This window comes from Echinops telfairi, unplaced genomic scaffold (assembly GCF_000313985.2).
Source record: "Echinops telfairi isolate 266 unplaced genomic scaffold, ASM31398v2 ScPeMD7_7469;HRSCAF=8507_1, whole genome shotgun sequence".
In the NCBI taxonomy this organism is placed as follows: domain Eukaryota; kingdom Metazoa; phylum Chordata; class Mammalia; order Afrosoricida; family Tenrecidae; genus Echinops; species Echinops telfairi.
The window spans coordinates 76,286,824-76,311,430 of NW_022111373.1; the positions used below are offsets into that span (position 1 = coordinate 76,286,824).

Consider the following 24,607-nt stretch of genomic DNA (forward strand, 5'->3'; position numbering starts at 1 on the left):
ATTTTCCCTGGGGACTTCCTTGCTCTGCTCCCCTTGCTATTTTGTTTCATGCTCTCAGTGTTTTACCTCAGTCTGGTGGGGTCAGAACAAGCGCAATTTTCGCACTGTGTCTCCAGTGTTGTCCTCCGGAGGGTTATGGGTCAGTGAGGGATGTTGTACGACTTCATCTTATATACTTTGGATATATTGTCAGAAAAGGCCAGTCCCTGGACAAGGACATTATGCTTGGTAAAGTGGAGGGTCAATGAAAAAGAGGAAGACCCTCAAAGAGATAAGATTCTCATACCATAGCTGTAGCAACAGCTTAATTATAGGAACAATTGTAAAGATGGCGCAGGCCAATGCAATGTTTCCTTCTGTTTTGCGTTAGTTTACTATGGGTTGTACAGAATCAATGGTACTTAACAACAAGATTCTACTCAGGTTTCTTGTTGGCTCCTGGACCATGTGTTTCTGAGTCACTATTCACTATGGAAGAGGTTCAGGGAAGTGAGAAAAAAAAAAAAACTTTAAAAAAATCTACCCCATCTCTTTAGCTGGAGAAACCCATGCAGTGAGGTTATAATACTCCCCCAAAAAGTCAGGCAATGGAAGCCCAAATTCTGAATATAAACTTTGCTGAATCGTTGCCTGACCTCTTATCTATATATGTGCATGCCAGACTGAAAACAAATATTCTAGCTGACACTTATTAAACATAGCAGGATTTACAATTTTAGTCTAAGTCTTCTAAAACAAAACTAGTATTTTTTTTAGAATCATATAACTGATTTCAGAGATCACAGTCTAACATTCATACTTTATAATGTCATGGTTACAATCCAGAATCAAGCCAAGAATTTATTCCATTGGGGGACAGACCGCCAAACTCAAGAAGAGCCAGATGTTAGACTTATCCTAAAACTGTTTTAAAGCAGCTACTGACACTTCTCTGTAATACACGGTGGGATCACCATGAATTGTAGTCAACTTGGCAACAGCAGGAAGGCTTTGTATGTGTGTATGTGTGTGCTTTAATAACTATGTGCAGTGAAGTTAAGAAAATATGCTTTTAATAGATGAAAAAATGATTATTTCAGCAATGAAAAAGGAAATATAAAAATGACCCAGTGAGAATTTCAGAGTAGAATAATATCTACAGCTAAAAAGAAAAACCACTACATGTATTTTAATAGCAATAGCAGCTATAGATAACAGAAAATAATCAAAATTTTAACGACTGCTCAGTAAAAATCATTTGTAAAAACAGAAGAGTTTTTGAGTTTTGTTTTTTATCCTCAGGTATCTAAGATAATTTCAGAATAGTAAAAAACATTCTAAATTTGGTAAAAGATAATTTTTAAATTCAAGAAACTCAGAAAATTTCAAGCAGGATAAAATGAAAGAAGCCTTACCTAACCTAAGTATATCATAGTCAAGTTGCTGAAAACCAGGGATAAATTTAAAAACCTTGAAAGTAATCAAAGGGGTGGGTGGGAGGGAATACCACCTTAGGATACAGTGGTTAAAATTTCCATCCATTTATCACAGGGAGTCCTGATATATCAGACTGCTAACCACAAGGTCAGCAATTCAAAGCAACCAACCACTAGGCAGGAGAAAGGTGAGGCTCTTTACTCCCATAAAGAGTTACATCCTCCCAGGAAACCCACAGGGGCAGTTTTACTCTTAAACAGCTCACTGTATGTTGGAATTGACTCAATGGGAGCTAGTTTGGTTTTTGAGTTTCCTATCAGGAATCACAGAATCTAGTCAACAGTGGAACATCATCTTAGAATATGATGAAAGAAGTATGTGGGGGGTTGAGGGGTGTGTGCTTTCCAATCTAGAATCCTATGTTCAAGGAAAGTTTCTTTCAAAAGTGAAGTGATAAATAAATACCAATTGAGTTTCTGTACATCAGCATTAAGAAAACCTGGAAGGCAGACTACAATCGAATACAATGAAAACTGTAAAGTTAAAAAAAAAGCCATAAAGTACTGCTGAAAGAGATTAAGGAAGATCAATATAAAGGAAAGATGTCACATGTTCATTGATTAGATGATGTAATATTGTTGTCAGTACTATCCAATGAAGTATGTAGATTCAGTACAATCAGATTCGATTCAAACATCATAATTTCATCAGTCTTCCTACAGAAATAAAAAAACCAGTTCTCAGCTTTGTGAGAAATGGCAAGAATCTCCAAATAGCTAAAGCACTGTTAAAAGACAAAGTAGGAGGAATCCCCCTGAGGTGATCTTTAAACCTTAAACCAAAAATAGTTTCAGAAGTCTTCTGAAAACAAACTTTAACTTAAATAGTAGAAAGCAAAATCTGCTTTTCTAAGAACTCTCTATATAGGATCATATTGACAACAGCAACTTGAAAGATTAGACAGGAACCTTGTAAGGAAGTCAGTTTATATTAATGAAGAACAACTCAGTAAAGGGGGTTGAAAATGTTTACACAACTCAAAAAGTGTGATCAGGTGTCATCAGTGTCACTGAGCAACAACAAGCACCTTCAGTTGTGGGTTTGATAATTTACTGGAATGACTCACAGCTTATAGAAAGTGCTATACTTGTACTTAGGATTACAGCTTTCTTGTTGGTAAAAGGATATAAACAAAGAGTCAGACAGTGTGAGGTCTAGAAGGATTCCCATCCCAGAGTTTGTATGCCCTGAAAAAGAAAGTATTATTTTCCCATGTTCATGAGTGTCTTTCAGCACCCCTGGAAGCCCATTGAGCTTTCATGTTCAGTTTTAGGTGGGTAATACAAATTCTAGCTCCTCTCCCGTGAGATCAGCTTATAGCATTTATTTGAATTAATGATATTTATACTGGACTTGTATTCACTATGTTAATTTGTTTTTAAATACTTTCCAATAAGGAAAGTTTTGGGTGGAAGCTGGGAGAGTTGGGGACAAAGGTACAAAACATTCATTTTTTAAATGTATTTATGAAGAATTTAAAACACCGAATGAAAACGTTAAAGTTTTCATTAAATACTTACACTTTGATAGAGGGATTTCTTACATCTTTCTAATGTAGGTCTTATATACTATCCATTTTATGTTTTGCTTTTCATTGGATGCTATTACTATTAAATACGTGTAAAAGCGAAGACGTTCTTTTTATATTCTTTGGGGGGAAATGTTAACATTATTCTGTGGTGAAATGTAAAAATATTTTGTTAAATATTAAATTTAATAAGATAGAACTGTTCATGATGGAATTTACTTTTGAATACGGGGTAAGGGAAAAGGAATAAATGTCTTTCCTAAAACTTACTATTTAAAGATTTTTTGTTCTTTTATTTTGCTTTCTGTGGTGTTTAGTGATTAGGTAGTTCCCACTAGCAAAGACAAAGAAATGATGGAAAGTAGTCTGCAACTTTTTAAAATAGATGTTTATAATCTATCAAGTCCTTTGTAGGAGTAGTAAGTGGAGCTTGATTTTGGTCACTCTGTCCTTATTTTCTCTATTTGAGACATCTTCAAAAAAGTTCCTTGAGTAGAAAAATAAAGACTATTAAAGATTCCCCACCAGCATACAGTGCTTTTCTAATTGTTTTTGCGGTCAGGCATGCCACTTCATATGAAATGATTTGCTCTTCATTTTCCCTTTTTTCTCCATAGCCTCATGATTTTGATGAATGTCGATTCGATATCAGCGTAAATGATAGCGTTTGGTATCTTCGTGCTCAAGACCCAGATCACAGACAGCAGTGGATAGATGCCATTGAACAGCATAAGGTAGGGTTCACTGTTTCCGTTGCAATGGGGAGCTAAAAGAGACCAAGGATTTCTTTAAAAGATCTTCGAATATAGTTTGTGTCTAAAAACTGAAATTGGAGTAAATATTAAAATAATACAGATATAAAATTTTTAATACTTTAACTTGTAACACATGAGTTCTAAAAGAATTTGATGTGATAGAAATTTAAGTTTTAATTAAAGTAACAATATGCCCTTTTTATTAACATTTTTATAGTAAGGATTAATTTCATAATAAATGTCATTTCTTCGCAATGATCTACATATAACCCCCTCCCAGGTGAGTAGATAACAGAAAAGTGGGTGAAGGGAGACATCGGTCAGTGTAAGACATGAAAAAAAAAATTAATAAATTATCAAGGGTTTATGAGGGAAAGGCAGGAGGGGGAGAGAGGGAGCGGGAAATGAGCTGATACTAAGGGCTCAAGTAGAAAGAAAATGTTTTGAAAATGATGAATATGTTTAGAAAATGATGGCTGGGGGGGGAAATGAGCTGATATCGAGGGTTCAAGTAGAAAGAAATGCTTTGAAAATGATGATGGCAGCATATGTACAAATGTGCTTGACACAATGGATGAATGTATGGATTGTGATGAGATGTAAGCGCCCCTAATAAAAGTATTTAATAATAATAAAAAAAGAAAATGATCGCAACAGATGTGCTTGACACGATGGATGGATATATGGATTGTGATAAGAGCTATACAAGACCCCAATAAAATGATTTTTTAAAAGATGTCAGTTCTATTATCCTAGATAAAAAGATTTTTGAAATTACAGTGGATTCCTAAAAAAAGATTAATAAAAGCTTCAGTGTTAATTTTTGTAGCCGTCCATAGCCATTTAGTAAACTCTTAGTAATTAATTTAATCTTTGTAAATAAGCTATTTAACAAACATGCAGAAAGTCATTTTATGTAATTGAATACATTACATTCTTGTAATTTAAAGCTAGTTGTTGACTTCTGTTGTGTATAACTAACTAGTAAGTAGACCCAAGGAATTAAAAAATCTTTATTACTAACTAATTCAATATTATCATGTTCAAAAGTATAGGGAACTTAAAGAACTTAGTACTTGTTCACACACTTGTCTGTACTTGTCCGGATTTCACAAAGCTGAAATTAAAACACCTATTTTGATTATTCAACAGGCACAACACATACATACACCCAAAACAAGAAAAACCAGCCATGCCTGGGTGATGCCACAAGAACATTACTTTTAATAACAATCAGGCTAGATTTCATTTCCGGATCGAATGATTGATTATGAAATTTTTTCAAGCTAAAGAAAGCTGACTATAATGCTTGTTTCTTTCCCTTTTAAGCTGTACTGCTGTATTTGTTTAAAATGTTTTATCTTAGTTATTTCAGTATTACTACTCCAGAAAACTATTTAAAATTAGAATTAGAAATCTTTTTCTGTCACTTTAAAGAGAAGGGAGATTTGGAAGGAGACAGGCCTAAATCCAAATTCTGCAGAACCTGCTATGTATTCCATGCATGTTCTTGGGCATGGCATTTGACTACTTCTCAGTGTGTTTTCTCAGCTGTAAATGATGATAATATTTTGCCTAAAATTGTACTAAGCCATTAGTGAGTTAATGTGTGTAATAAAAGTACTAGAGTGCCTGAAAAAGTGAGGGTTTAAGTCTAATCTATCATATACATGTTTATAAAAAGAATATAAGAAATCACTTTGGCAAAAGTTTACCAAAAAGAACAGTATATGGAAGAGGAGGCTTCAAAAAGTTCGTGGAAATTCAAGTAGAAGAGTAATGGAAATTTCCCACAAACTCTCTGAAGCCACTTACATATAATATTTGTTACTGTTCGCATCTGGAGAGTGACACATAATGGCTTTGAATCCTGGCAACTCCTTACTAATTCCTTGGTAAGTTAAAAAAGGAAGGATGACAGGATGATAGAGTATGTGTATTTCTCAAAGTCAAAATAAACAAATAAGTAAAATAACCCAGTCTTGATAAACCAAGAATGCTGTATTTAAAAAGTGGCCTGGGCCCCCATTATTTCAGTTTACTCATTTTAATTCACAGTTACTCTCTAGGCCTAGGGGAGCATTGGTGGTTTAGTGAGTTATGCTCCAAGGTTGGTGGTTCAGATCTACCAATTGCTCCACGGGAAGAGAGTAACTATGGGTCAAATTGACTTGGTTGCAGTGAATTTAGTTTGGTTCTCAGGGCATCACCTATCCCAGTGATGACTCGGACAAGTTACCACACTTAAACCTGTCTGTTTTTCTATTTTGATGTCATCTAATGGCCCTTTTCTTTTTGCACTGTTAAAGTTTTCCAAATAAGTTTAGTTATTTTCAGTATCTAGAAGAAAATGTTGAGGATCCCTGTGTTCTTTCCTTCATTCAAGGCCCTTCTGCTCATTATATAATAAGCTCTATGTATTGATTCAGAGCCCTGGAGGTGTAGTGGTTATACATTGGCCTGCTAACTGCAAAGTCAGCAGTTCAAAACCATCAGGCACTCTGTAGGAGAAAAATGAGGCTCTCTACACCTGTGAAGAGTTATAGTCTTGGAATCCAACAGAAACAGGTCTACCCTATCCTATGGGGTTGGTATTAGTCAACGACCACTGGATGATAGTGAGTTATGTATAAATTAATCCATTTCTCATGTGTGGGCTCTCTCTCTCTCTCTCTCTTTGAAACACATGCATATACGCACGTGCATACACTACAAGAATTCTCTCTTATTTAGCGATGATAATGGTGGTGGTGATGATAACTAACATTTTTGTTTACTGTTTGTTAGATATTATGATAAGCCCTTTATATACTTTATCTCATTGTAGTTTCACAATAATCCTGAGACTGGCATTTTTTATTTTTCCAGATAAGGAAAGAGAGGCACACAGTGCTTAAGCACTTGTCCACAGTTAAACAACTCGTTGGTAATCAAGTCAACATTCAGAACTAAGTCTGTCTGACCTGAAGCCAGAGCTTTTGGTCAGCAATTAGTTATGCTGACCTACAAGCGGAAAATTATGTTCTATTGACTGAAATCATGTGCCTCTTGGATCGTGATACTTTCGCACTTGTCAGCAGCTCCACATTACAAGAAACACTAAAGGAAGTTCACCATATCTGTAGTGTTTATTTTAAACCATAAGCTCCTTAACGGCTCACACACAATAATCACACTTCGTTGTAGGAATTAGCAATGTAGTGGGTGCATAAACTGTCCAATTGAAATAATGGTGTAAAACATGTTTTGTTGGGGAATTAATAGGACTCTCGGTCAAGGTTTGTCATTTCACCCTTGGTATTCATTCCAGAATATAATTTGTTTCCTTTAAAAAAAAATTCTTGAAAGCTGATTTTCTGATTTAAGTTTTCATAATACATTGGAAATAAGTGTGACATCTGGACAGTAACTGATACAGTGAATTGCTTTTGTCTAGCCATGTGGTTTCTCTTTTTTTTTTCACTTTTAAAAAATTGTGAATTTTTTCACAATTGTGGGTGTTTACATTTCATATCATTGATTTTAAGAATTTAAACTGCTTATCAACATTCTCCCTACCCCTAATAGCTTATTCTACAGCCCCCCCCCCCATAACTTTTCCAAAATACGTAAGAGGAAGTCTCACCATCCTTGCTCATAAGGAGCATTCTTGTACTACTTCCAAGACAGATTTGTTTATTCTTTTTAGCAATCCATGGTACTTTCAGAATTCTTTGCCAGCACTGTGATTCAGGTGTATCAATTCTTTTTTGATCTTCCTTATTCAGTGCCCAACTTGCACGTGTATATGAGGCAATTGAAATTACCCTGGTTTGGGTTAGACATACCTTAGTCCTCAAAGTAACATCATTGCTTTTCAACACTTAAAAGATGTCTTTTGCAGCAGATTTAACCAGTGTGGTGTGTCACTTGATCTCTTGATTGCTGCTTACGTGAACATTGTGGATCCAAGCATTATAAAATCCTTTAAAACTTCAGTCTTTTCTCCATTTACCATATTCTATTTGTAAGGAATTTGGTTTTCTTTATATTGAGTTGTAATCCATATTGAAGGCTGTAATACTTGACCTTCATCAACAAGTGCTTCAGGTCCTCACTTTCAACAAGCAAGGTTGTCATCTGCATATCACAGATTGTCAGTATGCATATCACGGATTGTTAACCCTTCCTCTAATTCTGATACCATATTCTTTATATAATTCAGCTTCTCTCATTATTTTCTCCACACACAGACAAAATAAGTATGGTGAAGAGGATACAACCCCAATGCACACCTTTCCTGATTTTAAACCATGCAGTATTCCCTTGTTCTGTTCACACAACTGACTCTTCCTCCATGTACAGGTTCCACAGGAGCACAATGAAATGTTCTGGAATTCCCATGCTTCCCTAGACTATCTAATTGTTATGGTCCACACAGTGGAGTACCTGTGCACAGTCACTAAAACACAAGTAAACATCTCTCTGGTATTCTCTGCTTTGGGCCAAGATTCATGTAACTTCAGCAGTAATAACCTTTGTTCCATATCATCTTCTGAATCCAGCTTGAACTTCTGGCAGCTCTCTGTCAATGTACTGTTGCAACCATTGTTGGATGATCTTCAACAAAGTTTTACTTGCATGCAAGTTGTTGTTGTTCGGTGCCATGGAGTCGGTTCCAACCTATAGCGAACTTATCCACAACAGAAGGAAACACCGCCCAGTCCTGCTCCAACCTCACAATTGTCTATTTGAGTCCATTGTTGCAGCCAGGATGTCAATCCAATGTCATGATAATAATAATATTCTATAATTTGTGCATTGTTTGGTCACCATCCTTTGGAATGGGCACAAATATGAATCTCTTCTAGTCATCTAGCCAGGTAAACTGTTTTCCAGATTTCTTGGCATCAATGATTGAGCACTTCCAGTGCTTCACCAGCTTCTTGGAACAGTTCAGTTGGTATTCCATCAATTCCTGGAGCCTTGTTTTTAGCTAAGGCTTTCGATACAGCTTGGACTTCTTCCTTCAGCACCATTAGTTCTTGCGTATATGCTACCATAGCTGACTGTTGACTGTTCTTTTTAGTAGTCACTTTGTGTATTCTTTCCATCTTCTTTTGATGCTTCCTGCATCATTCAATATTTCCCCCATGGAATCTTTCAATATTACAGCTCGAGACTTGAATTTTTTTTATTCAGTTCTTTCAACTTAATACTTGGTAAGCGAGTTCTTTATGGCTTTCTAATTCCAGGTTTATGTACATTCCATTATATAATATTTTACTCTATCTTCTCTAGCTGCCCTTTGAAATTTTCTGTTGTGTGACTTCATTCTTCCATTTGCCTTTATTCAGTGATTAAAAGCAATTGTCTGAGGCTCTTCTAACATCCATGCTTACCTTTTCTTTCTTGTCTTTTTAATGACCTTTTGCTTTCTTTGTGTATGATATTCTTGATATCATCTCACTCAAAATTGAGGTAGGATATACTCAAGATTGTATTTTGGCTCTCGTGAACTTGTTATAATTTTATTCACCTTCAACCTGAACTTACAAATGAACATTTGATGGGCTGTTTCACAGTCAGCTGCTGCCCTGGTTTTAGCTTCTGATAATGAGCTTCTCTATTGTGCCTTCCCAACACTAGTTGAATGTTTATGTGTTTCATGTTTTGTGTTGTTGAAAAAGGGTTTGTGATGAAGAAAGAAGTTGTTCTTCTTAGAAAATCCTATTATACAATCTCCAACTTCATTTCTATCATCAGAAATATATTTTCCATGTTCCTTCCTCATTGTTTGCACCTTTTGTATTCAAACCACCAGTAATTATCAGGTGTATCTTGATTTGGATCAATTTCAAATTCTTTAATTTTTTTCATAATTCTCTGTTCTTCACCACCAGTTGTCTGTCAGTTTGTTGTACTGTGAAGTTTTTTGTGTTGCTATTATGTTGGAAGGTATGTCACTAGTGTTTTAAATACCAGCAGGGTCACTCCAAAGGAGCTGTGGTAGAGTAGTGGGTATTCATTGGGGTTCTAATTACAAGGTCAGTAGTTCAAAATCACCAGCTGCTCTGTGGGAAAAAGGGCTTTCTACTCCTTTAAAGAATTACCATTCCAGAAACCCACAGGGTAGTTTTACCCTGTCTAACAGTCACAATTGACTTGATAGATGTGAATTTGGTTAGATTTGGTTTGTCACTCTAAATAAACAGGATTCCAACAGAGCTTCGACACTGTAAAGAAGGAATAGGCCATCCACTTTTCAGAGTTGGTCACTGAAAACTGTGAATAGCAGCGGGACTGTACTGTTTACTTAACCTCTTGTATACCAGCCTAGTCATTTTATATTGTACGAAAGTGTGTGCTGGCTCCATTGCATGAAGTCTATTTGTTTTCTGCATTGCTTATTAGAATTTGAGAGCCAGGCGGACAAATACATGAAGTTTAAAGGAAGTTGTTTGTTATTTAATCTTGTAGCTATCTCCCACGTTGTTTGAGGTCAAATAATATTGTAAAAATTATTTGAAACATAGAAGCTGTATAAATACAAAGTTAAGATAATTATATTTTTATTTGGAATAAATTAATACTTTTCCAGTATAAATGTGCATAAGTACTCTCAGTGAGCCTCTTGAGTATTTTCTGCATAATTCGTATATGAAGAAGGATAGTAAATTATTTCTTGATAGTATTTATTCTGTAATAGGTTGTTCAAAGAAACTTTCACAGTTCAAATACATGTGAGTTTTACAGAACACTGTTTTTCTACCACCAAGAAAGAAATATCCTTCTTCTCCAGGGGAGAGAGTAGAGGGAGAAGTAAAAGGAAAGTTTTCTTGGCACTAGTGTATTAAAGAGTCATGTTGAAAAAATTAAGTTTTGGGCTGAGTTAGAGTTTGTGGTAATTATGACATTCCTGTATTCCCACCAGGGAGCAGCTTTAGTAGACCCTGAAAGCTTGGTGGTCATGGGCCACACAGACTTTCCCCATATTCTGAAAATTTGCCAAGACTTGAGAACTCATAGGAAAATACATGAATCTAATGAGGGGGGAGAGATCCAAATAGTAATTTTACAGATGTTGATTTTCTGTGCTTAAAAATCTACTGGTAGTTGTTTTGTGATTTAATATTTTTTGTATTCACTAGTGTGGATTCATTCTTAGCCCTTTGTGTGAAGGCTTATTGATTCATCTGTGAAGCTCCATTGTATGCTTTTTCTAAAGAAAATTTCATTCCTATTCTGAGAAATTTAGATATTTCTGTCTGCGGAAATGATGTTGAACATTATTTCTAAAAGGAACTTGACAATTATATATCATGCATGAATATATATCATGCATGAATTAAATGGGGCTTTAAAAATGCTCTTTACCAAGATTCCTATGGCTGAACCACCAAAATTAGGTCCAAGGCTCACTTTCTAGGTCTTTTGGTGAAATGTTGGAGTTTTGGTTGTTCTTGTTTTCCCATGCTATCTCAAACTCATGTTGATTTTGCTGCTATTCCCCAATTTTTAGGAGCAACTTCAGCCTATTTGATACTTTGATTTATTTTCTGTCTAGTCTGATCTAATTATTAGCAAACTTTTATAATAGGTGGCAGAATTTTTATCGTCCTCTGTAACAGTTTGAAAACATACCAAGGTCATGTAAAGTCATAGTGTTTGCCATTTTTAATCAACTGTATTACTGGAAAATTCTTTTAACAAACATCACACCAAAAATTTACTGTCGGGTGAATATTGACTCATAGTGACCCTACAGGTCAGAATAGAACTGCCCCTGTGGGTTCTGAAATTGTACCCCTCTATGGGAGCAGAAAGCTTCAACTTTCCCCTTTGAGTGGCTGATGGTCTTGAACTGCTGACCTTGTGGTAAGCAGCCCAATGTATAATCCACTTTGTCCCAGGGAAATTTTTTATGCAGTGGCCTTCAAAATATTTGTGGAAAAAATAGATTTGAAAGCTAATGGCATTGTTCCACAAATTTTTGAGACCCACTCATAAGCATATATGCTTTATAAATGATTATTATATAAACGTAGTTTTGCGTTTGACACTAGTTTGTTTAATTGACCACGATTTAAGAATGCAAATAAAACCTTATTAACTCTTTATTTTTAGGGTAGCTATATAAATTTAATGTTTCATTTACCTGTTTACATCTTGTCGTGAAGATAGAGTGAATCATGGGATCAGATTGTACTACTGCCTGACATCCAAGAGAAGGCCAAATCTAGTAAGTGCCAGAGTAGTATGTGTTCTGTCATTGTCTCAGTAAATAGTAAAAATATCCCATTGCATAATGACAATTAAACTTTATTAGCCAGCAAGGAAATTTCATTATCGTTAAGTGTTTCATATTGTTTCACTCATTAAAATCAAGAATTTGGTTAGTGTGGTAGTTAGGTTTTTTTGTGTGCCAACCTGGCCACCCATAAGAAGATATGACTGGAATTTAGCCTGTCAATCAGCTCGCAACTTGATGACCTCATTTGGAGGTGCCAACAGGATAAATGGCTCTCTAGAGGCAGGCCACACACTATGCCTTCACCTTCAGGCCAGCAAGCCATGCTGAGACCTGCGTGAGTCTGAAGAGGGATTTATGGAGTAGTATGAGACTTAGGGACTTGATCTGGACTGGGCTGGGGTATTTTCCTGATATACAAGTACTTGATATAAAGCTCTCTCTTTACACATGAGTGTCACTGGATTTGCTTCTCAAGTCAACCCAGTCAAACACATTATGGTACTAAGAATGGGGTATTAGAGAAACAAATTATGAAGATGGAGAGTGGATGCTTATTTGATCTCTGCATTATGGTAGTGTTTCTTTGGCTAGCTGGGGGTCAGATAAGGCCACACTATTTACTCAATTGTTTTCTGAAAAGGACGTAGGTTTCAATTCCTAGTTTTCTTTGGTTAATCCTGCCTGAAATGGCAAAAATGAATGTTATTAATGTAAATTTTGAGCACAAGGGCAAAATGGCCCCTTGAACTTCTCTTCTGAGACCATGATGCTTAGTCAAAATGGCTTACAGAAGGCCCCACTGTGGCTTGATGTAGCCAGAGGTCTAAGACCATCTTGCATATGAATGGGATAGTTTAGATAAATATTGAATTAGATTGTTTTAAAATTTGAGTTTAGGACCTGGCTGTACTAGGTTTATACTGATTTCTTCTATTTATTGTTATTGATATAATGTGTGATAGAAATGATAATTGGGAAGTATGAAAATAGAGAGTTTGTAAGCCACTGCTTTCAGCCATTAAATCAGATCTTTAAACAAATGGGTATAGGACATCCCTGTAAAGAAGGCTCTGAAAAGATGAGCCCCACAAAGTGCCTTGAGTGATCAGTACATTTGCATTTGAAAAGACTTGCTGAGAGAGCTGTTGACAGACTGAAGAAAGAGGAGCCCTTTGGCTTTTTAATTTTGAACCAGTGATTTGTACGTGAAGCTGGAAAAAAATTAGAGCCTTGAAGAAACCCCCCTCTCCAGGACTTAAAATTAAAGAAAGCCTAGGAGCAGTCTGAAAACTTGCTAGATGACCACCTGGATCCACTTGTTGAGTGAAAGTGGGAAAAAAGCAATAGAGAGACAGGGTGAGCCTGGCCACTGACACCTGTGGACCTGTTTACAGGGACTTGAGGGAGATGAGAGTGGCTTGGCTGGCCTGAAGTTTAAAGAGTTGTGCGTAACCTGAGCCTATGATATGACCTAGCCCAAGGGGGCTAAAGTTGTTGAGCAATTGTGAAAGGACCTATGATCAAAAGGCAAGGTGGACAATGGGCACCCTGGTGAGTCTAAGGCGAACCACATTTAGTTGACCAGAAGCAGACCAAATAAAGAAAATTTTTGAGCCTGTGAGTTGGTGCATATTACTGCTGACTGTAGGATGGCCTGTCCTGGTTTGACTTTGCTTATGGATGCGGAGATACAAGGTTCCAACTAGAATAAAGATTGTTCACATCAAAGAACATGCTTGTCTCTTCAGAGAACTGGGTTGATGTAAGTGGGCAGTATAGAAATTGGATAACCAAAATAGGAATAAAAACACTGTGGCTGGGTTACAAACTTTAATGGGTTGGAGAATATGTTGTTAGGATTATGGTATAGATATTCACATAACTGCAATTGTTAATCATAGAATAGTTTGTTCACTTATAGAATATTATCTTTAAATAGGGCTGGCATATTTTTAATTGTGTGCATTTTAGTTTTACCTTTTAGGCACAAATTTGATTTTATTATTGTCCTGGTTTTCAGAGTTACTTTGTTCAAGTGCCATGTTAACAAGGGGTGTACTGTGATAGTTCGGGTTTGTGTAGTAACAGGGCACTTATAAGATGATGTGGGTGGAGTTCAGCCTGTCAATCAGGTCATAGCTTGATGACTTCATTAGGAGGTGCCACCGAGTTAAATGGCTTTTTGGAAGTGGGCCACTCTCTCATTCTCTTTCTCTGCCTTGACGTACCTGTTGATGAGCCATGCTGAGACCTGCACCAGCCCTGTGTTGCTTCCACTGCTATTTGATGGCACAGGACCGGGCATTGTTTTGCTCTCTTGTGCGTAAGGTCACAATGGGTCAAAACCAACTCAGTGGCACCCAGCAACAACAAATTATGGGGATTATGAATATGTAACAGATTTCCAAGAAGTAGTCATGAATATGCATTTGGCCTAAGTTTGATTCTTGACAATAAGGAAATGCCTTATTGAACCTCTCAGTTTGAAATTATTGTCTGAATTGAACTGATAATATCTTTCTGACAACTTTCTGTGCCTTGCCCAAAGAATGTGACTCTCTTTTCTGTACATGTTGGGCAGGCCAGAACTGGTTATAAACTGACACTTACTTCCTGTGGTGGGATACTTTCCCAGGAGAACAGGGCTCCAAAGAAACATATCAGGAAGGAAAGTACAGATTAATTGTGGAGAAAATATGAGGAATATATGTTTATCTATTTCAATATCATTTGACAATATCTCTTAAAATCTAAGGGGGAGTCAACTGGACAAGTGTAGAATTGTCAGCGTTATATAGGGCTGAGCAAGTTTGCATGTAGTCTCTTTGTTCTCTCCTATTTCCTTATTCCTTCTTGGTCTTTCCTAAAACAAAGAAACATTGCCCTTGAGTCAAATTGGACTCATATCAACCCTATATGACAAGAATAGAACTGCTCCCATAGGGTTTCCCCAAATACCTTTCTTTCTGTTTTTCAGTCCTTATGAAAGCAGTCTGCCACATCTTTCTCCTGCTCAGCTGATGGATTCAAACTGCTTGTTTTTCTGCTATCAGCCAAGCACTTAACTACTGACCACCAGAACCCCTCTCCGCCCCTCACCATTTCTGTTGTTTCATTACTTTGTTTGCATATCCTATACTCAGTTTCTGTTTCTGTGGTTTGTCATGAACCCCTTTCTCTCTTTTTCAGTTTGTACATCTATTGCTAACTGCATTATTCTCTTGATAATCTCTGAAGTAATCTCCAAAAGAGAGCATTTGATTGCCTTTTATGCCTGTAGGTGACTATAAATTATTGTTGTTCTTGTTAGGTGCCATCGAGTCCGTTCCAACTTACAGCTACTCTGTGAAAAACAGAACAAAACCCCACCCAGTCCTGCACCATCCCCACAGTGATTCCTTTGCTTGAGCCCATTGTTGCAGTCACTGTCAATCCATGTAGTCGAGGACCTTTCTCTTTTTTTGCTGCTTCTCCACTTTACCAGTCATGATGTTCTTCTCTGGGTATTGGTCTCTCCTAATAACATGTCCAGAGTACGTGAGATGAAGTCTTGCCATCCTTGCCTTTGAAGAACATTCAGGCAGTACTTCCACCAATACAGATTTGTTTGCCCTTTTGGCATTCCATAGTACTTTCAATATTCTTTGCCAACACCATAGTTCAAATGCATTGATTTTTCTTTAGTCTTATTCTGTATCCAACTTTCACATTCATATGAGGTAATTTAAAATAACAAATTAGGTCAGGTGCACCTCAGTCCTCAAAGTAACACCCTTTCATTTCAACTCATTAAAGAGGTCTTGTGCAGCACGTGTACCAAATGCAATGTATCCTTTGATCGCTTGACTTCCATGATCATTAATTGTGGATCCAAGCAAGCAAGACGAAATTCTTCACAATGTCAATCTTTTCTCAGTTTATAATGATGTTATCTCTTGGTCCAGTTGTGAAGATTTTGGTCTTCTTGACATTGAGTCAAATCCACACTGAAGGCTTCAATCCTTGATCTTCATCAGCAAGTGTTTCAAAAACTTTCTCACTTTCAGCAAGCAAGGTTATGGCATATGGGTGTCACAAGTTGTTAATAAGCCTTCCTCCAATCCCAATGTCACATTCTTCTGCATATAAACTGGCTTTTCTGATGATTTGGTCAGCATACAGATTGAATAGGTGAGAGGATAAAACCCTGATGCATACCTTTGGTAATTTTAAACCATGTAGTATCCCCTTGTTCTGCTACCACAACTGCCTCTTGATCTATGTACTATTTCCACATGGACACAATGAAGTGTTCTAGAATTCTCATTCTTGTCAAGCTATCTATAGTTTGTTATGAACCACACAGTCAAATGCCGTTGCATAATCAATGAAACAGGAATAAGTATGTTTCTGGTATTCTCTGCTTTCACCCAAGATCCATCTGACATCAGCAATGATATACCTATTGCATGTTCTCTTCTGAATCCAGCCTGAACCTTTGGCAGCTCCTTGTCAATCTGTTGCAACAATTGTTGGATAACCTCCAGTAAAGTTTTTACTTGCGTGTGATAATAATGACAATATATTATTATAATTCACAAATACTATTCTGTTGCCTTCCTTTGGATTGGGTACAAATAGGGATCTCTTCCAGTCAATTGTCCAAGTAGCTGTCTTCCAAATTTCCTGCCATAAAGAAGTGAGTGCTTTCAGTGCTTCATCAGCTTGTTGTAAAATTTCAACTAGTTTTCCATCAATACCTGGATCCGTGGTTTTATCTAATGCATTCAGTGCAGCATCATTGGTTCTTGATCATTTGCTATCTCTTGAAATGGTGTATATCAAATAATTCTTTTTGGTACAGATTCTGTTAGTACTTTTCGTAGTCCAGGGTATTTTCAATGTTCTAAACCAGCACCACAATTCAAATGCATTGATTCTTCTTCAGTCTTCTTTGGTCAGTGTTCAACTTCCACATGCAGATGAGGCAACTGAAAATACCTTATGGTGAAAAGATGCACACCTTTCCTGATTTTAAAACATGTGCAAAATGTTGAATGATTAAAATAGACATTATGCTATCACAGACAGCATTGTACTTCAAGATAGATCTTGAAATGTCTTTTTGACTATAAATGCAATGTCATTCCTCTTGGTTGTATCCTTCCCAGTATACTAAGCCGTATCGTTTTCCATTCAAAGTGGCTGATATCAACCCATTTCACTTTTAGCAACTTCTAATTTTCTATACTTCATACATTATAAGTTCCAATTATTAATTTGTGTTTGCAGCTGTTTCTTCTCATTTTGGGTTGTGCTGCACCAGCAAATGAAGTTCCCAAAGGCTTTACTCCATATGTGACATTATGGTGTCTCCACTTTGAGAAGGCAGCTCTTAGGCATAATCAGTCCCTTCTGCCCTGAGCGGCGTGTCATTTGGGACTCTCTGTCATGATGTTCTGCTTCTGTCCATGAGGTTTTCCGTAGCTTGCAATGTTTCCATGCTACCCATAGGGTTTTCAGTGGCTAATTCGTCTGAAGTGAGTAAATTATACAATGAATTATAACTAGATTGAGAGTACTATGAATTGGATACCCTTCAAATATTAAGTTCCATGGAGGTGAGAGTCATTTCTGTGTTGTCACCTGAGTGAGCACAGTACTACAGAGTACACAAAAGCCCTTTTTTTCTTTGTCAGTGAACCTATGTTCTTCTTCATCTCCAGTTACCTGTATTATTTGAAGATAGGAACTTTTAGTGCTTCTACAATAGGGTGGGCATGGCAACTACTCAAAATATTATGTTCTGAAGATGTTTTTGTGATTTTGTATAGAATTTACCAGGTTTGCAAGTTTTTATATTCCTCACCATAGATTCACTGCTAGTAATTGAGATAGATTTTTCTTGGTTTTTAGATTACTTTTTTAGCTTTTGTGGGTCATTTTGTTTGCAAAATTTTACTTTAGAAATAGAAGATAAAACCTGAAAGATTTTTCTGCATAAAAATTATCAGTATGAAACCGAAACCTCAACAATTACTCAAAAGCAAAGATGAGAGAGATATAAGGGGCAGGGAACCTAGACTGCTAAAAAGGGAACAAACTAAACACAAAGAGAACATTGACACATTGTGCTAAATCTAATGTCACCCAGTGGAAGGCTAGCTTGTTTTGCAAAGTTTAATTAAAAATTCAATTAAATGTTATTTTGGTTATGATTAAAGGGAAAAAAATCATTCTAGAGTTGTATAACCGTTCTGTATTTAGAAGGCCTGGGTGGTACTTAATACACTGTTTGCTAAGCCAAATGTCAGGTTTCAGTCCACCAAAAGGTAGGTACCTTGAAAGAAAGGCCTGGTAATTTACTTTGTTACAGTGTCGTTGAGTCAGGAGACCACCAGGTTCAATTAAAATTTTAGGAGTCTTTATTACTGGCTGGTGATGGACCTTGCAGCTCCAGCCCAGAGGAGTTCCCCTCCTCCCCCGACCAAACAACAGAGGGAGTTTATATAGGGTTTAATCACAGTGGGAATTTTTCATACATTCGCTGAAGCAAGCAAGCAAGTAGGAAACAGGCAGATGTGGCAATTAGCAAACAAAAACAATTTTGTGTGCTGGTGTCTTATCTTAAAGGCAAGGACCAGGGGTCTTTATCTTAGAGCAGTGGTTCTCAACCTTCCTAATGCCGCGACCCTTTAATATAGTTCTTTACATTGTGGTGACCCCCAATCATAAAGTTATTTTTGTTGCTACTTTATAACTGTAACTTTGCTACTGTTGTGAGTCGGGCTGCCCCTGTGAAATAGTTGTTCAACCCCCCAAAGGGGCCCCAGCCCACAGGTTGAGAACCGCTGTGAGGCAAGTATGTTGACAATTCAGCTAGCTATCCTAACTCAAACAGATGGGCTTTCCTATTTTCTGTAGCTCGAGTTGAGTAATGTTTTCCACTAATCTTTGCCTGACCCACTGGACTGGGCAGTGTTTTTCCATTAACCTATTCTTGGGCATCACCTTCCCCACTGGTTTTATGGGGACATCAAATCATTGATTCTTCCTGACTTACTCTTTGATAATGAGCTTGCAACATCATAATGTTTACTGCCTAAATTCGTGACTTAATAAATGCTCTGAATTTATGAATTACACAGGGCCCGGCTGCTAACGCTGAAATGGTTGCACTAAAAGGCCTGCTAGAGTAGTTAGCAGAGTGATTAACCATGGAGACCAGTCGTATAGGCTTTGAAACCAATTACTTTCTTTAGTTCTTAATGCTTCCCACTCCTGTAGTCTGGCGGACTAGAGCTAGACTATCTCTTATAATGCCCGAATGATTTGCATAAAAACAATAAGCTTCTCCTAGGGCCATACACAGTCCTCCTTGTTTTAGGAATAATAAATCTAGCCTTCTCTGGTTCTGTAATGCAACTTCTGCCAGTGAGTTTAGGGACCGCTCTAGATGGTCAACCTGGGTTTCTAGAGCTTGGTGGTCCAGGGTACTAGCTGAGATAAGATTTTAAAATTGCTTTGTCCAGTCACTAAGGAGGCAGTTCCTATTGCTGCTGAACCTGCCACTCCTACACCAACTAGCAAGGGTATCAAAATGGGAGCCTGTTTTACTCGATGATCATAAGGCTCATGCTCGTGCCCCCCTTCTCCTGAGTAATTTTACTTGGGGAATGATGTGGACCAGGATGCATATATTTGGGTCTATATTAAAGACTGTAGGGTTTATACATGGCGTAAGTCCTGTGGTGCATGTGAACCATGTTTCTTCAGGAGCTACTATTAAAGTTAACTCTGTGCTTTCTCCAGGGGCATGTAAAAGCTTAAGGTTGGAACATGATTTCTGGTATGCAGAGGCATTAAAGTTATACTTGGGAGAGATATAACAAGATCCTTGCCCCTGTAGGTCTCAGAGTGTTAGCTTAGGTTCTTGACTCCAGCGATACTTTGGGTTCGCCTGTTTTACAGGGTGTCGGTGGATCTGATGTGGTGCCTTGCCTTCCATTGGCATTTGCTCCTAATCCAACATAATATGGGGGAGAAGGATTTACACATAGGATTGCACTGCCACCCATTCAGAGCTGATTTGATTAACAAAATTATGTGCAGCATCTATGGTATCTAATAGCGGTCATTGAGGACGGTTAATAGGGGAGACAGGTAACTTTTGGGGAGTAATCTTGCCTGTGTGAGAGTCAGTGGGTTTAGGGGTGGGATAGACTCAGAAGTCTAGGACAGGGTTTAGTACAATGTTTGGGCCTATAGGCTTGGGTATGCCAGGGTCCACTAGTTTTGGGATAGTGAAAGAGACCCCAGGTTTTTTCTGTTCTCCAGGCGGGGTTTTTAGGGATGAGGATATCTATTCCAATAGGACTACATGTCCCTATTTGCTCACAACCTAGTCTGATTTCCCTGTATGTTTGATGTCTGGGTCTGACCCACTGATGACATTTACAGGGCCCCACCAAGCTTGGGTAACAATTCCATGCTGCACAATGCCCTTGTCTTGCACCCTTCACAGTGGGGGTCGGACTTGGCCAGGCAAATATAGAGTCCTATGCTTTGGAGTCTTTCTTCAAGTTTAACGAACCTACACCTGAAAGGGACAAGTGACCAGCCAGGAGGGAGCAGCTTGTGTAAGTCAAATTGGAGAGTAGGTATAACCTTTCCACTCTGTAAGCAGCTGCCCAGTTTCAGTGTGGGTGACTGTCATGTATACTGAGTTGGGGTAATGGTCCGGGGAAGCAGCGATAGTGGGTACAATGAGAGCAACAAGGGTTAGAGTTTGCAAACTTGACTTTTAGAGGGCCTACAGTTTTCTTTACCATCCACCGCTCCAGTACTTGTTCTTGCACAGTGGGTTTCACCTGGGTGTAATGGAGCCACGGTTGGCATCCTGCTACTTTTAATGGCATGGGTGTGGTCAAGATGATAGGCGATGGTCCAGTCCACCTACATGTTAGGCTATATCAGGGCTTTTTCTTTTGATCCATACCCAATCACCAGGCTGGTGGTTATGAGTTGGACTGGATGTAGCAGTTTTAGTCCATGCGCTCTGCACTGGATGATTGGTCTTTTGCCGTATGAACTGAATTGCCTTAAGAAGAGTTTGATTATTTATGTCTTCTAATTGCTCTTCCCTTAAGTGAGGGAGTAAGGGAGGAGGCTACTGAACATTATTTCAAAAGGAGACAGTCCAAAAACATAAGGGGTACACCGAGTTAGTTCTCAGCAGGGTAAAAGGCAGGAGGCTCACCCAGTTATCATCAGTCTCTAGTTTAAGCTTGGTTAAGGTTTCCTTTAAGATTTTGTTCATTCTGTCTACCTGCTGTGAACTCTGAGGCCTGTCTGCATAATGCAATTTCCATTTTACACCCAAAATTTGAGCTATTAATTAAGTTATTTTGGCAGTGAATGCTGGGCCATTGTCAGGCCCCAGAGCCAGAGGTAAACCAAATCCAGGAACTATTTCTGAAATTAACCTCTTTGCTTCAAAGGCAGTTTCGGATTTTAAAAGGAAAGCTTCAGTCCAGTCAGAAAAAAAGTGTCCACAAATACTAGCAAGTATTTGTATCCATATTTGCCAGGTGCTACTTCTGTGAAGTTCACTTCTCAGAATTCTGGTCCCTGTCCTCGAGCTCTTGCTCCATGCTATAGGGAGGTATAGGCCGGGGTTCATCTGAGCACAAGTGGGACAGTGTGCCGCAGTGTTTTTTGCATAATGGTGTAGTCAGGGGATGTAATATTTTCCTTTTAATAGCTCAGTCAGCTTAGTACCTCCCAAGTGGATACTTTGATGAATGTCTTGCACCAGATACCTGCCTAATACTTCAAGGAGGAAAAGTCTCTGATCCGGCAGTAGGTACCATCCTTGCTCGTTCAGAATTCCTTTCAGAGTCTGAGCCAGTTCTTTACTGCCTCTATATAATGTGGTTGGGAGGGCAGTAGCTTGGGAGGTAGCAGGGACAAAATTTGCAAAGACCCCAGTGGTTTTAGAGCTACCTCTGCTAGGTTATTTCCTTTAAAAATAGGATCTTCTGAAGTTTGGTGGCCTTCGCAATGCATGATAGCCACCTTGCTAGGCAGCCAGATGGCTTTTAACAGGGCCAAAATTTCTTACTTATTTTTAATTTGTTTACCTCCCGAGGTCAGGAGACCGCTCTCTTGATAAGGGTCTTATGTACTGTGCAGTTGCAAAGGTGTACCTGCTGTCCGTGTAAATATTGACAATCTTTCCTTTTCCCCATCTTAGGGCTTTTGTTAGTATGGGCAGTTCAGCTCGTTGTGCAGAGGTGCCCACAGGGAGAGACTGGCTCATATTCCCTTGTCACCCGTGACAACAGCAGCACCTGCTTTTCTTTATTCATTTGCCAGATAGCTGCTCCTGTCTGTAAGCAGAGTGGCATGCACAGTGGCCAGTGGAACATCAGTTAGATCCTCCCTTGTGTTGGATAGGGATTTTAATATGTCTAAGCCAGCAGTTCTCAACCCCGGGGGTCATGACCCCTTTGATGGTCGAGTGACCCATTCACAGGGACCGCCCGATTCATAAGTAGCAAAATTGCAGTTGTGAAGTAGTAACTAAAATAACTTTATGATTGGGGGGTCACCGCAACATGAGGAACTGTATTAAAGGGTCACAGCATTAGAAAGTTTGAGAAGTACTGGTCTAAGCAGTCATGAACGGATGTCTCCGGAACATCATGAGAGCACAGAGTGGCTGGATTGAGGACAGTCGTTTTCAGGAATTGGATTTGTGGAGGGTCAAAGAGGAGTACTTGGTACTGGATGACTCATGTGAGAAATCCACCTTTCTGGAGGACTCTGGAGAAGATATTCCAAAGCATGTGGGGCCACTATTTGTAAGTCCTGTCTCAGGGTTAACTTTGATGCTTCCTTAACAAGCGTCACAGTGACAGCCATAGCCCTCAAACAGTTTGGCCAACCAGAGGCTATAGGGTCCAGCCACTTAGATAAGTAGGCGACAGGTCTCTTCCAGGGCCCTAGAGTTTAGTTAATATCCCTTTGGCAATGCCTCTTACCTCCATGACAAACAGCTGGAATGATTTTGAAATCTGTGGAAGTGCAGGTGCTGGAGTGCTTAGGGCTTGCTTTAGTTGTTGGAATGCTGCTTCTTCAACCTTAGCCCATTTTAACTCTGGTTCTTTTCCTCCTGTGGTCAGTGTTTCCAACAACAGAGAAAACAAAATTCTACTTGGTTCCTGGCAAGTGTCGAATATAAGGGAAGCAGCGTTTCCAAGGAATGAAATGGTAGCCTGTACTTTTTGGAGGAGATCTCTTCCCAGGAGGGGGTACGGGCACTGGCATAACTAAGAACAGGTGGGTGATGGTACCAGCTCCGAGATTAGTTATGTGAGTTTTAGTCCAAGGGTAAGATTTCATATTGCTTGTAGCCCCTTGGACTTGAGTATACTTTCCTGTAAGAGGTTCTTTAGTGTTCTTGAGGCCTGAGTAAGTGGCTCCAGTGTCAACTAGGAAGTTGACAGGCTAATAACCCCAACATCCAGTATGACCTTGGGTTCCTGAGGGCATATTGGAATGGAACCCCAAACCCGTCACTCGGCACCCTCTAGTGGTACTGGTCCTTTCTTTTGCCTTTTTCTGGGGACACTCGTTTTTCCAATGTCCCTCCTCTTTACAGTATGTACACTGGTTTTTCGCTAATCCGGGACAGCCAGCCTTTCTAGTTCTCTGGTCTCCTGCCTGCCTCCCAAGTTGAGGTTTTCTTCCTTTGTTATATTTTGATCTAGCCTCAGTCATAGCAACAGCCAAAATTCTGGTTACCTGCTTGGTTTGGCTTGTGGTGGGGTCATCTTGATTATTATAGACTAGTTGTGCTATTTCCATCAACTCACTTAAATTCTTCCCTTCAAATCCTTCCAGCCTTATTTCTAATATCTGGGGCCACTGGGCCAAAAAGGCAACCTTAATTGCCCGCCTATTCACAGGGGCCTCTGGGTTGGTAGGTGTGAATATCGGATAATCCGCTAGGATAGTGGTTCTCAACCTTCCTCATGCTGTGACCTTTCAGTACAGTTCCTCATGTTGTGGTGACCCCTAACCATAAAATTATTTTCGGTGGTACTTCATAACTGTAATTTTTCTACTGTTATGAATAGTCATGTAAATATCTAATATGCAGGATATATTTTCATTGTTACAAATTGAACATAATGAAAGCATAGCGATTAATCACAAAAACAATATCTAATTATATATTGTGAAATATTTATTTCTAATTACAAATAAGTGAAAATTTATCTTGAAGCATGGTGTAGCATGGGCAACAATCAATATAACAATAGTAAACTACATTGCTACATTTTGTGACAGTATGCATAAAAGAGCCAACGTTAGTGGAAAGGTTGATAATAGCTTTTTTCTCACCAGATCAGAAATTCTCAGGGCAGTCTTTGCAAGAGCACAAAAAAGATCATCTTCCACACGTCTGCTTCTGTATTTAGACTTGATAACCAACAAACTAGAAAAACCCTGTGTATTAGTCTAGGTACTTTAGAGAAATCCACAGCAACCCATGTATAAGAGAGTTTTATGTAAAGAAAGTGTGCATCACGAAAACATCCCAACCCAATGCTGCCCAAGCCCACAAGT

General features: G+C 38.4%; 1 protein-coding gene across 1 annotated transcript in view; it reads left to right on the top strand.

Annotated features, from left to right (window-relative positions):
* CERT1 (ceramide transporter 1) overlaps window positions 1–24,607 on the top strand; it is a 136,758-nt gene that overhangs the window by 40,058 nt on the left and 72,093 nt on the right. Inside the window, exon 3 of the mRNA XM_045285219.1 lies at window positions 3,622–3,738. Coding sequence (XP_045141154.1) covers window positions 3,622–3,738 — 117 coding nt within the window. The remainder of the gene's footprint in view (window positions 1–3,621; window positions 3,739–24,607) is intronic.